The following is a 15,344-nucleotide window of genomic DNA, read 5'->3' as shown; positions in this document are numbered from 1 at the left end:
ACTGCAAGCAGCCCCCAGATTTAAGTCCTGGAATCCAGGATCAGGTAAGTGTGTGGGTCTCATAGCGGGGAGAGCAGCTAAGGCTTGGGGGGGGTGGGTAGGGGGTCTGTGTGTGGAGGCTGGGTTGGGGGGGGGGAGGGGAGACATCTGCAGGGGGGTAGACCGTATGGGGAGGGTGGGTGACATGCCCGATGTAGAAAGGAGGCCTTGAAGGAGGTGAACCCCCACTTCCCCGCTCAAGGCCTGAGCAGGGTGACTTTCTGGGCTTTTCCCCTGTTCCTGAACGCCTCTCGCCAGCCTGAAAATTGAGGCTGTTTGGGAAGTGGTCCTTACGGGCCTCAAGTGGGGCAATGGGGGGAGGGCTGGCCTAGGCCTCACCCACTCCACTGCAAAAGGGAGGACTTTGGAGGGTGCCATCCAAGGAATTTTATGGCCTCCCCCCACCCCCCTGCCCATCACCCCACCCCGACCTGGAAACCCACTGGTGGTGGGCTGTAAAATCCAGCCCTGGATGTCAGCGAACTGTTTGAGCCTGATCCTGTCCCCATCAATCCCTGTCCTTACCAATAAACTCCAAACAAACCAGGGAATGAACCTTTCTAGCTGCATGGCTCAGTTCCAGAAGGATCCCTTTGTCACTTATTTTGACTATTTCAATGCACTCCTGCCCTCTCTTCCACATCCTACCCTCTCTAAACTTGAGGTCATCCAAAACTCTGCTGCCCTTTACTTGCAGCTAGCCTCATTCACCATTTAACCCGCCGACCTACATTGGCTCTTTGTTAAGCAACGGTTCGATTTTAAAATTCTCCTTGTTTTCATGGCCTCATGCATCCCTGTCTCTATAATCTCCTCCAGCCCCACGTGAGATATTTGCGTTTCCCTACTTTTGGCCTCTTGAGTCCATCCCCGATTTTAATCGCTCTATCATTGGTGGCCGTACCTTCTGGGCCCTATAAGCTCTGGAATTTGCACCCGAAACCTCTCCTGAGCTAGAAGCCTCTCCATGCACCGTACAGGATGAGCTTTGCCCTCCCCCCAACGTTTATTTTTTTTTCTCCTCTTCCCCTTCTCCTCCAGCTGCTGCTTTTAATCCTTTAATGTTGCAGTAGTTTATTTGCTTCACATCGTCAAGCCTTCATTCTGTTGCCCTTGGCCTTTTGACGAGGCTTCAAGCATTGTGATGTGATGCACGTTGCAGCAACTTAGTGATGTTAGTGTAGGTGACAGTTCTCACTTGGGGCACTTTAGCACCAGAGGTGCCTCTGTAAGTTGTGCCTTTTTCCCCTTTCAGCTGTTTCTCTCTCTTGTCACTCAGGGGATTCTGATTCTGTGACGATTCCGTGGAAGGGAGCTTTCATTGGGAAAGAGCAAACTTTAAGCATTTTTATAATTCCTTGGTTCATTACTTGTATTAGCATTTTCCGTGAGGAAGTGCTGTTCCTTGGGGCCAAACAAGTGGAGCCAAATGACAACCTAATTGGCCAGCAGCTCACTTGTCCCAGCAGCGCCAGTGGAAGTAGTGGCCAGGACTGGGACTGCAAGCAGCCCCCATATATAAGTCCTGGAATCCAGGACCAGGTAAGTGCGTGGGTCTCATAGCGGGGAGGGCAGCTAAGGATTGGGGTGGGGTAGGGGTTCTTTATGTAGAGGCTGGGTGGGGGGAGGGAGCAGCTGCAGGGGGGGCAGACCGTGTAGGTCGGTGGGGAGGGGGGCACACCCGATGTAGAAAGGAGGCCTTGAAGGACGTGAACCCCCACTAGTTTTTTGGCTCCACTCCACTGGGGGAAATCCGGCCTAGTGTGATCCATGAAGCCTATCTGTTAACTGAGAGTGAGCTTGGTTCAAAAACACCCGGTACACTATACTTCCATCCAGAAGTAAGGACTCAATCGTAACGTGTAGTCAACGTCTCAAATAATGAACCTTTTTCATTTGGTTTGGTTTCTTTATAATGCCATTCTGGCCGATTCAGGGGCGATAGCCCATAGTGTGGTAGTGACAAGTTGATGGAGCCACCATAACACGAGGGAGAAACAATGGGCGGGGATTTCTGCCCCCTCCCCCCCCCCCCCCCCCCCCCCCCCCCCCCCCCCCCACCCCCCGGCGGGATCTTCCGGTCCAGCCAAACTCAATGGAGATTTGAATGGCTCGCCGCATCTGTCACAGGAAACCTACCTCATCCAGGCCAGAAAATCCCAGCCAATGAGTGATTGAAAGAAAAGGAAAAGAAAGATTTGCATTTATATAGCATTCTTCGTGACCGCTGGATGTCTCAAAGTGCTTTACAGCCAATGAAATACTTTTGAAGTGTAGTGCAGGAAAGACGGCAGTCAGTTTGCACACAGCAAGCTCCCAAGAGCAGCAATTGATAATGACCAGATAATCTGTTTTCTTTACATTGACCTGAGGGATATACATTGGCTAGGACTCTTCTTCAAAGTAGTGCCATGGGCTTTTTTAAATCCATCCGGACAGCCAGATTGGGCCTCAGTTTAATGTCTCTTCCAAAGGACAGCACCTCTGACAATGCAGCACCCCCTCAGCACTGCACTAGAGTGTCAGCCTTGATTTTTGTGCTCAAGTCCTGTAGGTGGGGCTCAAGGGTGAGAGTGTTACCAACTGAGCCACTGCTGACACGGGAGGCATCTAGGTAGAGGGTGAGCTCGAGTCACATGGCTAAGAAAGATATTTTTAAAAAATAGTATTTAAGCTGTGATTTCTGTATTCTTTTTTCACTCTGGTGATTTCCCCTTTACAAAACCAACTGGTGATTTCTTCTGGATTCCCTCAGCCTAAGGCATATAAAGAAAGACCTTGTATTTATATAGTGCCTCTCACACCTCAAAGTTCTTTATAGCAACCAGTTAATTTAAGCATTATTGCTGTCGTTTTTTTAAGCAGATGTGGCACCGAATTTGTGCACAGTAAGATTCCGCAAAGAGCAATATGTAAAGGACCAGATATCTGTTGGGTTGATTGAGGTTTTTGATAAGTTAGACACAGAAGGTCAGATTTTCGCAGAATGAGGAAGACTCTGTGGGCATTTAAAAATGGCGGGCAGATGCAGAAGTCCTACCCCTATTTCTGACAGATCCAATTATTGCCAAGAGGGGAAAGGTTGATTCACACAGGCAGGAAATATGAACTCAACAGTGTCATTTGAACTTAGTGCTGAGTTCAAACAGACCCCATTTTAGCTGTTCCAGTGGCTTTAGCTCTCAGTGTTGGAGTCATAAATTGATGAAATAGAAATAAACACTCTTGAAGGGTGGACAAGTCTATTTAAATGTCATGATCAGAATTTTTTAAAAAATCCCTTGCTGTTTAAACTTGGAACAAAAACAGGCTAAAGCTGTCAGTGAGAGTTAAAAAAAAACACTTGTCTGCTCGACTACTTTGGTTGACAGGCCATCTGATGTAGGCTGGAAGAAAACATTACCACCTGTTCCACAGTTTCAGTTTAATTTCTTGTTGATATTTCCCAAAGCTTGTTATTATTGTCGTTATGAATGCGTGGCTAGGTTTCAAAAACTACAAAATCATTATTTCAGCAGTAGGTTCTGAGTTCACAGTTGAATAGGCAATTTAAAGAGGTATTAAGGGATTACCTGTCTTTAATCTGGCAGGATTGCCAGGATGGGTGCAGCTCCAACAACACTCATGAGGCTTGACACCACCCAGGACAAAGCAGCCCACATGATTGGCACCCAAGTCACCACCTTCAACATCCACACCCTCCACTACTGACGCACTATGGCAGCAGTGTGTACCATCTACAAGATGTACTGCAGCAGCTCACCAAGACTCCTTAGACAGCACTTTCTAAACCCACAACCTTTATAGCCTAGAAGGACAAGGGCAGCAGATGCCTGGGGAATACCACCAACTGCAAGTTCCCCCCCAACTCACACACCATCCTGACTTGGAAATATATCACAGATTCTTCACTGTCAATGGGTCAAAGTCCTGAAACACCCTCCCTAACAGCACTGTGGGTGTACCTACACCACATGGACTGCAACGGTTCAAGAAGACAGCTCACCACCACCTTCTCAAGGGCAATTAGGGATGGGCAATAAATGCTGGACTAGCCAGCGACACCCACATCCTGTAAAAGGAATTAAAACAAAACAAATGATCTAGAGGCAGGAGTTAAAATGCCATCATGGGAGTTGGGAAATTTAATTTCAATGAATGAAATAAATCTGGAATAAAAGAACTACTATCCATAATGGTGTCCACGAAGCTACTGCATTTTTGTTACAAACCATTTGGTTGATGAATATCCTTTAAGGTATAAATTCTGTTGTCCCTGCCTGGACTGGTCTATAAGTGACTCCAGACCAACCACAATGTGGTTGACTCTTAACTGCCTTCTGAAATGGCCTAGTGAGCCACTCAGTTCTCAAGAAGGCAGCTCACCACCATCTGCTTGAGTTCAATCAGGGGTGTGCAATAAGTGCTACCCTTTACAACACTCCCCACATCCTGTGAATGAATAAAAGAAGAGAAAAGCCGACATTGTGTGCTCAAGCTGCTGGAGCGGGACTTTGAGTCACCCTAACCATAGCTGAGCACATTTCAAATGTCGATCACTCTTTGTGTTTAAAAAAAAACTTCCTGAATTTATCTCTTACCAGTTTGATTCAGTCTCCCACTGGACATTCACAGGGCTTTGATCTACAAATCGGAAACTGGTGAATAATTTAGAAAGTCCCTTCTGGTATTCTTGCATAAATTAATTTCTTGATCTGACGGTTCTTTTATTTCCTGCTCACGTATGCAGCTTTTCAAAATCATGTTGGGAATACTGTTGAACTGTTTATAAAATAATCCCCTTAAGTGACCTTAAATGCTGTGTGGAGTGGGTGGAGGGGAGGGGGGCAGTTTTATATCCTTTCCCATGCCATGTTTGGAGGCGGGTAGGGTGTGTTGCATAAACATCCCACCCCCTTCCTGCCTCTGCCAAAGTTGAGTCCGGGGTGGGGAGGCCTGTGGTTAGACTTCCCCCCCACTGCTGCTAATTGAGGCCCTTAAGTGGGCTATTAATGACCAGTTAAGAGCCTCATCCCACCGCTGCTGGTATTAACCCAAAGGCTTGCAAGCCTACCGCCACTCTGGGACAGTATGGGCTGTTTGTGGTCTCCTGGTGATGGGGAGCATCCCTCGTTCAGGCTGGGTGCCTGAACGGGCAGCCCAGCATTGGAAAGGGGGGTGGCTGCCTGCTGAGTGCAACCCCTTGTCCTTGCTGCCTACCCTCCTCGCCCACCCCCTCACCCCCCTTCACCTCCAACCCGCACAACCCCCCAACCCCCAAATGTCCTACTGCCATAACTTACCTCTGGCCTTGGTCGCTTCTCAATCCTGGGCCCCTGGTGACTGTTGTTCCTGCAACAGCCACACCTCCCTGGTGACACTGGTGAGCAAAGGAACTGACTGACCAGCAGCTCTCAGTCGACAGGATTTCTGCCACCTCCCCCCAGGTCCTTGATGCCAAGTCCTGCATGTGACCACTTAAGTGCCTAAGAGGCCCTTAATACTGCTGGGGGTCCCAGAGGAGGCAATGGGAGTCTGTTGTTGGCTCTGCAGGCAGCTGGCGAGAACCCCCTGATGTCTCTATAAAATCCACCCCCACAGTCAGGATTTTAAAACTGGAGCTGGACCATTCACAAGTGAAATCAGGGAACATTTTTTTCCCCCCATACAAAGTGTATTAGAAATCTCTCTCCCTAAAAGGCTGTGGACAGTAAATCAGTTTACTGGTAGATTTTCCTGGCAATGGTTCTGATGAAAGGGCCTTGGACTGAAACACTAACTCTGTTTCTCTCTCCACAGACGCTGAGCATTTCCAGCATTTCTGCTCATATTTCAGATTTCCAGCCTCGGAGTTACTTTACCTTTTTAGTAGATAGATTTTTCTCGGGTAGGCCCGTCGAGCAACATGAAGCATTGATGGGTAAAACGAAGTTGCAATGTTGACCTTCCAATCCTCTTTGTCTTTTTCTCCTTTTCAGCAGAAGAGGAAGTACTTGAATGACCAGAAAGAAAAGCTGAAACAAGCCAACGGCCATTCCACGAGTGCTTTTGCCATTTTGCTGCCTTGCTCACAGCTGTAACCATTAAGTATAACCCAACCGAGCAGGACCTGAGGCTGGATGAACTGGGGTCCGAATTCCACAGCAGTGTTGAGCTAAATCCTTGTCCCTCTACGTGTTTAGCCGAACTGTTTGCTCCATGATCCTGGGAATTGCTGCAGATGTCACTGTTGAAAGCTAATATGATGTCAAAAATTAAGAATGTGGCTTAATTACGTTCTGTGTGAGCTGTTGGCCTTCAGAGGCCAGCTCAGCCCCTGGAGAACAAAGATCCTTGTTCAGAAGGTAAAACAGTATTGGAGCAGAATGTAATTTTTCGACTGGGAGATATTTTTTAATCTGTAGAATTGAATTATTCTTTCCTTGGCTTGTGTTTGTGATTTTTATTGCTGTTGAATATAGCGATGCACACATAACCAGCTGTTGGCTTCAATAGAATATTTGTGCTCCTTTTGCAATCATAGTCATTCCGGCTGTTAAGTGGCAGACTTCTTTGCTGCCAGTGTGTTGAGAAACCCCCACTTGTCTTCAATTTCGACCTTAACACATCTCTAATTATTACATGGTAGAGAGGAGCATTTTGCAGTGGGAATGACAGTGAAATGTTAGCTGCCATTACTCTGCTAAAACACAGTAGCCAAGTGGAGTCTGCACACACACAGAATAACATGGAGTCCAGAAGTTGCTGTCAGCCATTCTACGCCTGTCCTGAGGTTGTGGTGTTGATGATTTCCCCCTGCCAAACCCCGTCAGCCCCAAGGCTGTAATCAGTGGGGAAATCAATGAATTGACAAGAACTTGTACTCTTACACTGTTAGCCTCGCAGTAAAATTCCTTGGAAAAAGTATATTGTTTAATGGGGCATAACTGGATTTTTAATGGCACACTAACTTCATAATTACCTTCAGTGGCCCTGAGAAGCGAGGTTTATTTTGTCAGATGTCAATATCAAATTTCTCCATTATGATAAAAAAAACACATTTTCAAATAATTGTTTTTCAAATTTCTTTCTATTGATAGCTTGGCTTCTATCTAAATCCATTCAATCGCTTGTTTCACTGTCTAAAAATATAAATTTCAAGTGAAGGATCAAGTGCTTTTAACTGTGGTTTGCTGTCTATGGGAATTCATCAATGTGATTGGCTGCTTACCCTGCTCACTGACATCACAGCTGCTGGATGCCTGGAGATCCCCTTGACTTGGCATCATATTTTAAGCGGGAATGGGGGAAAGCACAACACCGAGATCGCGAGCCTTTAAGGTGAGCGTTGTTTCTTTGCTGTGGGCTGCAAAAATCAAGACTGCTAAAAGTTAAGAAAATCTAGTAAAATTAGCATGATGGTGCCAATTCTTTGATCGGGAGCTCTGGACAGAGAGGGTGACATTCAGGATATTGCAGGCCCATAACTCCCTATTTCCACCCATTAGTTAAATTGACAGAGGCTGCTGGCCAGCTCTTCCTTCAAGCACCGCTCCTCAGCAAGAGCAACAGGCTGTGGAATAAACCTTACAGGTATTGAACACAACTGGATTGTGCCATGGGTGCTTGAAGAGATGTCTCCCCAAAGTCCCCCATGCAGTTGTATGCGTGTGTGTACTTTCTTACCCGTGGAGTGAGAAATTCTACTTTAAATAACTCAGCAGCAAAGTCTTTTGCTTAAAAAATGAAAGCTTAGTTTAATCCACTGTACTGCTGTGGAAGTTCTTTGAGAATAGATAAAGCTACTAACGCATTATACACACACACACACACACACACACACACACACACACACACACACACACACACAGATTAGTTACGAATAAAGATAACATTATACTTCCAAAAAAGTGGATCAGTTTAGTCCATATTCGGTGCAGCCCTGACATTTTTGGAGGCAAAATGTTTCGTTCTCTGAAGTGAAGGTTTTGAATCTGTAGGATTGTCTCTGCAGCTGTGATGGCCTCCACGATCGAATTGCCAGTGGTTGTTTTAACAGGTGAGCTTAGCAGGTGGAATCAGGTTTACAGGGAGGAGAGAAGGTCCTTCACTTCTGTTATGCAGGCCTTGCACTTTTAGCTGCCTAATTATTTTACAGCAGACCCAGATGCATTTCTCTGTCTCCCCCTGGGTTGAAACTTCTTCAAGATGGTTCTCTGTGGCCCTTTCAGTAACTTTTGCAGGTAAGCTAAGTTGTCATGTGACCTGCACAAAAGGCCAAGTCACCTCCCAAATAAAGCATCGACACTTCAAGTAGCTCTTCTCCCACCTGTGGTTCTTGGCTTTTGTCCTGACCAAGGCACAACTTACATTCTTACAATGACGCCCCAACAAAACTTCATCTTCTGGGTGAGACCACAGTGAACCAGAATTAAATTAAGGAATGCCTTTGGTCTTCTCGGAAGAGGAGACCCAGTCTGGAAGCTACAATTCTGTCTGGCAGCTGGGGCCATTTTGAAACAGTCTTTAAGCTCAGTCCAAGGGCCAGGGTTTTAAGGCCCTGCTGCGGCAAGTCTCCACCCCCAGTGGACGTGGCGAGCCCATTTAAACCTGCATTCGGTTTGGCGGGGCCGTAATATCCACCCGGGTGGGAGGGGCCGCAACATCCTGGCCCAGGCGTTTTTATTTTTTAAGAACAGTTTGTCTAAAAAGGGGTAAGATCATAATTGTGCAGCGTAACAATTGCATCACGAGGCAAAGACACATCAAGGCCTCAGGTTACATCAGATTCACCCAGGGCAGAATTTTTCATCCTGCGCCTGACCCAAACGGGAGCGAGAAAGTGCGCGATGGTGTCGGGCAAGCGTCCCGATGTCACCGCACACTCTTGCAATCTTTATTTCAGGGGGGCGCACACAAGAGGCAGCAGCGCACCCGCTGACAATCGAGGGGCCTACTAAGGCCCTCAAGTAATGAAATAAGCTATGTTATTTGCTGCCCGCTCAGCTGTTCGGTTAGCGGGCAGGCGAATAGGCCCGGCGACCTTTGCATCTTTAACGAAGCCTCATCCGTGGACGGGATGAGGTTTCCAGCGCTTACTGAAAACAAAAAAAAAACAATTAAAAAATTTTTAACATCCTTTCTCACCCGTCCCTCTTCATGTGACTGAGTCACACGTGGGGGCCGTTAATTAGCCAGCCGCCGTGAAATCGCAGCCGGGGCCCAATCACGGGCGGCGGTCAGTTTCGCGGCTGCTCCCGGGCCCACCCACCATACCCGCCCGGTGAGGGGAAAATTCTGCCCCCCCGGTTGACTGAGCCTTGTGATTGGCTTTTACTCCGTCAGTATGTATGCTATTCCCTCATCAAGTGCAGTGAAACAAAACTTTCAACGTGACTTGCACAAACCCATCTGATCCTTCCCCCATGAGGTTCATCACCATCGAATAAAAAGAGGCCAGTTTTCAACTTGGAATGGAATATAAAAATAGGGAAGTTTTACTGCAGCTGTAGCGGCCTTGGCGAGACCACATCTGGAATACTGGGTACAGTTCGGTCTCCTTATTTGGAAAAAAGATTTAATTGCACTAAAAGCTGTTGAGAGAAGGTTCACCCAACTCATTCTTGGGGTTATCTCATGAAGTAAGTTTGAACAAGTTGGGCCTATATCCATCGGAGTTTAGAAGAATGAGAGGTGACCTTATGAAATATATAAGATCCTAAGGGGATTTGATAGGGTGGATACCGGAAGGACTAGAACCTGGGGACACAATTTAAGAATAAGAGGTGTACCATTTAAGACAGAGATGAGAATTTTTTTTCTCTCAAAGGGTTGTTAGTATCTGGAACTCTCTTCCTTAGAGAGCAATGAAGCCTGGATCATTGGCAAAGTGGAGTTGAGACCACAACCACATCAGCCCTGATCTTATTGAATGGTGGAGCAGGCTCAAAGTGCTGAGTGGCCTACTCCTGCTCCTAAATCCTATACTCCTATGTGTTCCTGTGAGTCTGCTTCCAAGATGTAACCCATGTTGAGTCTCAGTTGACCTCAAGCAACGACTCAGGCCTCAATCTTGCAAATTCTGATGGTTTCTATGTTACTGCTGTACAGGTAGACTCCATGTGAGCTGAACAGCAACTTCTGAAATATCCTAATTCATACAAATGGAAACCGCTCGTCAATGTACAACAAGCATCAAGTGACCCGTTGCAAATGCTCGTGTATCCATTTGGTTGGGATATTGCCTACATCAAGATATTGGGCAAAGGAATTGAATACGAAGGGGTTACGTATCTGTACACTAATATTCACCCAGTAAAGTCGCACAAGGCTAACCTTCCGTTTAGCAAAACTAGAGCAACGTTGAATTAAGTAATTCCAACTTCAGTAGAATGAGCTTTTATTTGACTGTTTGTATTATGGTTAGAAAAGTTAGGCATGTGCTGTAAGGCATTAACTCTTCATTAAGTCTGGATGATGACTACAACAGTGAGAGCATAGCTCAAACAATGTGGCAATGTTGCCTGAGGTCCATAAGCCTGGAGACTGTCCTATGTGTTATTCATCCAGTATATACAGAAGAGCTGGTATTTAATGTTTTTACAAAGTTGATGGTGGAGTTGAGTGATAAAGTTTGGAGGGTAGGTGCTTAGAGTGCACCACAAGAATCTTACTGCACTGCTATTGCAACAGTGACTTCTAAAACAGTGCTGTTATACCACATGACCTGTGACCGTGCTGTGTGATTTATATTGGCAGTGCTATTGTACCATATGACTCATGGTTTCACTAGGAATTTTTCAAAGCTTTTCGTCTTGCACTCATAAAGACTAAGGACACTTCATGAGAATACCAATATAAGGGGATATTTGAATGCAAGACAAAAAGCTTACACATGTCTCTCTTTTCAACAATACTCAAATTCTGTACTACCAAACAACTATATGAACTTTTATTTCAATGAATGTTGTAATTAAATAATGATATAGTTAGGTAATTGAAAATATAGTTTAGAAATTACCAGTCTCAATAAACAGCACACTGTAGTAATTATTTCTACAATTTCCAGTTTTGCCTCTGGGAAGTGTGGGGTATTTTCCTATGTTTTGGGGTGCTCTATTGATGCAATTTCCTTGAAATAAAATGAGGTAAGAAGGTAAAAACTTGCTGTTAGTGTTGGATGTATTTCATTCATCAGTGGAACTTACATTGTCGGAATATGGAACTAGATGTTAGCTATTGAGCTCATTTTTTAAATATTCATTCATGGGATGTGGACATCACTGGCTAGGCCAGCATTTATTGCTCATCCCTAATTGCCCTTCTTCAGAGGGCATTTTTAAGAGTCAGTCAGATTGCTGTGGGTCTGGATTCACATGTAGGCCAGACCAGGTAAGGATGGCAGATTTCCTTCCCTAAAGGGACATTAGTGACCCAGATGGGTTTTCATGACAATCGGCAATGCTTTCGCGGTCATTCATCAGACTTTTAATTCCAGATTTTTATTGAATTCAAATTTCACCATCTGCCATGGTAGGGTTTGAAACCAGGTCCCCAAGAGTATACCCCTGGGTATCTGGATGACTAGTCCAGTCACAATACCACTACGCCACCACCTCCCTCATTAAGCCTGTTCCATCTTCAATGAGATCCTGGCTGATCTGTGACCTAATTCCACATGCCCACCTTTGTCCCATATCCCTTAATACCTTTGATAAATTTTTTTGTTAACCAATCTTGGATTTAAAATTAACATCTGATTGAGCATTAGTTGCCATTTCAGAACAATCTTCTACCACCCTTTGTGTGAGAAGTGTTTCTTCACCAGAAAGATCTGGTTCTCAAATTTAGCACTATGTCCTCTAGTCCTATTCTCCCCAACTAATGGAAATACTTTCTCTCTTTCTACCATATTTGTTTCCCTTAATATCTTAGGTCAAATACCCCTTAACTTTCAAAGTAATAAAATCCTAACCTGTCCAATCTCACCTCATGGCTGAACCATTAAAGTCCGGGTATCATTCAGGTAAATCTACGTTTCTCCAAAAGGCCCATATATCCTTCCTAAGGTGTGCCCAGAACTAACGTCCTAAGGTTGCCCAAGGTAGTCATCTGTAAAGAGCTCTCTTCTTCGAGAATTGAATAAACAAGCACTGCAGCCATTAAAGGCAAACAAGATCAGCTTGTGAAGGCAATACAGGGTTTCGAGTTCTGAGAAACATGGACACCACAAAACTGCCACAACGTGACTGAATTATGCCAGATAAAAGTCAGTAATGGGACGAAAATAAAGCAGAATGGAAATTTGGGCGTCGGGTAACTTCTGACACATCGTATATGAGCCTCTGAATGGAGTAGTGTTTATAATACCACTCATTTCATGCCTTTTGAAGCTGTATCTGAACGTTTTGATCTAGTGTATTCATACAAGTAAAAGCACACCACTCTCTAGCTGGCAGGCAAATCCTCTCTATTTAACTAAAATGGTCACATAAGGTATTGAACCAAGCTGCAATAAAACAAGCTGATGTGAATTACGGTTGTAATGGAGACAATGTCTTCTGTGAGGATGAGGGAATTAGTCTTTCAAATGTAACTTGGTAGAGCAAATTGTTTGGGTATTTTAGTGTCTGAGTTAGTCAGAACCCCCACCGCCCACTGCGCACCACACCGTCCCTCTCTCTCTCTCTCTCTCTCTCTCTCCCCCCCCCACCCCCCCACCCCACCCTAGACAACCCTCAACAACAAATCCTGGAGAAGTTCCCTTTGTCCCAATGTTTTTCTTTTCTCTTTCCTCTTTTGGTATCGAGCCAGTAAACTTTGGCAGAGTTCTCTGTGTTTACAAGGAAGGTTATCCCAGGTCAAAACTAACAAATGAAGCAAGCCCCCCCCCCCCCACTAAGAGTTGAACAAAGTCATAAAGTGAATAGCTAAGCTGTAAGGAGGAAGGTTCCTATGGCTGGGTGTGTGGGATCATTCCCTATTCAATGTTGACCAGTGTTGGAAATAGTTCCTAGCTCTGGAAGCTGCGAAGCCCAGCCTACAACAACAACAACTTACACTTATATAGCACCTTTACCACAATGAAATATCCCAAGGCAAGTCACAGGAGAATTAGAAAGCAAAATAAAACACCGAGCCACAGAAGGAGATTTTGAGAGGTGACCGAGAGCTTGGTGAGAGAGGTTGGTTTAAAGCAGCATCTTAAAGGAGGAAGGGAAGGCAGAGAGGCAGAGAGCTGTGCAGAGGGCATCCCAAGGCCTAGGCAACTGAGGCCTTGGCGACCAATGGTGGAGCGATTTGAGCTGCTCAGTCACTGAGCTGCTCACACAGTGACACATCTGGGAGGGGGAAAGTTACTTGGATGCTTTGTACCCAGAGGCAGCCTTGCCCCTTAAGATAGGGTCTTCTGATTTGAAAGGTGGTCAGGGCCAGGAGGGTGTGACTGCAGCTGAGGCAGATAAGGGGTCCCAGAGGGCAGGGGTGCAGGAGTATCAACCTTTGCAGTTGCCCAACAGGTTTGAGTATCTTTCAGCTTGTTTGGATGAGAATGGGGGTTGCAGGGTGGATGAGCTGACTGAACATGACACTGTGGTACAGGAAGCCATTTAGGTGGGTAGGAGAGGGGGAGCAAACAAGAATGTAGTGGCAGCAGGGGACAATATAGTGAGGGGGATTGATACTGTCCTCTGCAGCAAAGAGCGAGATTCCAAATGGCTATGTTACCTGCCTGGTGCCAGGGTTTGGGACATCTGCTCAGGGCTGGAGAGGAACTTACATTGGGAGGGGAGAATCCAGTTGCCAGTTGTAGGTACCAACGACATGAGCAGGACAAGGAAGGAAGTTCTGCATCGTCAGTACCAAATTAAGAAGCAGAATCTCAAAGGTAATAATCTCTGGATTATTAACCTGAGCCACGTGCAATTGGTATAGGGCAAATAAGATTGGAGAGATGAATGCGTGTCTCAAGGACCGGTATGAGTGAAGTGGGTTTTGGTTCATGGGGCTCCGGCACCAGTATTGGAGAAAGTGGGGCTGTACTGTTGGGATGGTCTATGGGGCTGGTGTTCTAGTGAGCCACATAACTAGGGAAGTAGAGAGGGTTTTAAACTAAATAGTGGGGGGCAAGGGAGCAAATTTGGAAAGATGCGGTACACCAAAGAGTAGGGACAAGGCAAGAGAGACAGGTATTAATATGGGAAATGATAAACAGACTATGACAGGAAGGGACAGAGAGTATAAATCTGAGAGTAAATCAGCAGATAAGGCTTGACATTGCAAAAATAATGAGAGGAAAACAAATAAAGACTCTGTATCTGAATGCTTGTAGCATTCAAAACAAAACAGATGAACTGATAGTGCAAATAGAAATAAATAATTACAATGTGACAGCCATTACAGAGACATGGCTACAGGATAACATAGATTGGGACCTGAATGTTGAAGGGTGTGTGACATTTAGGAAGGACAGGAAGTTAGGTAAAGGTGGAGGGGTGGCTATGTTAATTAATGATGGTATTAGCACAGGATGTAGAAGCAGTTTGGGTTGAGATGAGGAATGATAAAGACAAGATGTCACTTGTGGGTGTGGTGCACAGGCCCCCTAATTGTCACTACACGGTAGGACAGAGTATAAAGGAAGAGATAATGGGAGCTTGTCAGAAAGGTACAGCAATAATCATAGGGGATTTCAATCTACATATAGACTGGAAGAAATAGATGGGCAAAAGAAGTATAGATGAGTTCATTGAATGCTTTCAGGATAGTTTGTTAGAATAGCACATTCTGGAGCCAACTAGAGAGCAGGGTACACTAGATTTGGTATTGTGGTGCGTCGAGGTAGCATTAATTAATAATCTCATAGTGAAGGCACCCCTAGGTAGCAGCAATCATAATATGATTGAATTTTACATTCAGTTTGAGGAAGAGGAGAGTGGGTCCAAGACTAGTGTTTTAAAATCAAACAAGGGCAATTATGAGGGTTGAAAGCTGAGCTAGCTAAAGTGAACTGGCCAATAAATTTAAGGGAGCAGTGAATAGGGATGCCATGGCAGACATTTAAAGGGATATTTCAGGATACACAGAAGAGATAGATTCCTATGAGAAAGAAAAATTCCAAGGGGAGGACCCATCATTCGTGGTTAGATACAAAAGTTAAAGTTATCATTCCTCATCTCAACCCAAACTTAAAGAAAAATCATATAATTGCACAAAGATGGGTGGCAGGTTCGAAGATTGGACAGAATATAAAGAACAGCATAGAATAACAAAAAGATTAATAAGAAGAGAAAAATTAGAGTACAAGAGAAACCTAGCTAGAAATATAA

The 15,344-nt window shown here is 45.2% G+C and overlaps 1 protein-coding gene across 5 annotated transcripts in view; it reads left to right on the top strand.

Moving 5' to 3' along the window:
- Positions 1-11,182, top strand: part of cd276 (CD276 molecule) — a 518,869-nt gene extending 507,687 nt beyond the window's left edge. For 3 of the 5 annotated variants that reach the window (XM_041178515.1, XM_041178513.1, XM_041178511.1), the window contains one exon: positions 6,018-11,182. In XM_041178515.1, the coding sequence (XP_041034449.1) occupies positions 6,018-6,040 (23 nt within the window). In that variant the 3' untranslated portion in view covers positions 6,041-11,182. The remainder of the gene's footprint in view (positions 1-6,017) is intronic. The other 2 variants (XM_041178516.1, XM_041178512.1) reach the window with 1 other exon arrangement.
- The last annotated feature ends 4,162 nt before the right edge of the window (positions 11,183-15,344 follow it).

The sequence above is a fragment of the Carcharodon carcharias genome, chromosome 32 (genome assembly GCF_017639515.1).
Source record: "Carcharodon carcharias isolate sCarCar2 chromosome 32, sCarCar2.pri, whole genome shotgun sequence".
Taxonomy (NCBI): Eukaryota; Metazoa; Chordata; class Chondrichthyes; order Lamniformes; family Lamnidae; genus Carcharodon; species Carcharodon carcharias.
The sequence above is the reverse complement of the archived record's forward strand: the minus strand, read 5'-3'. Positions and strand labels throughout refer to the sequence as shown.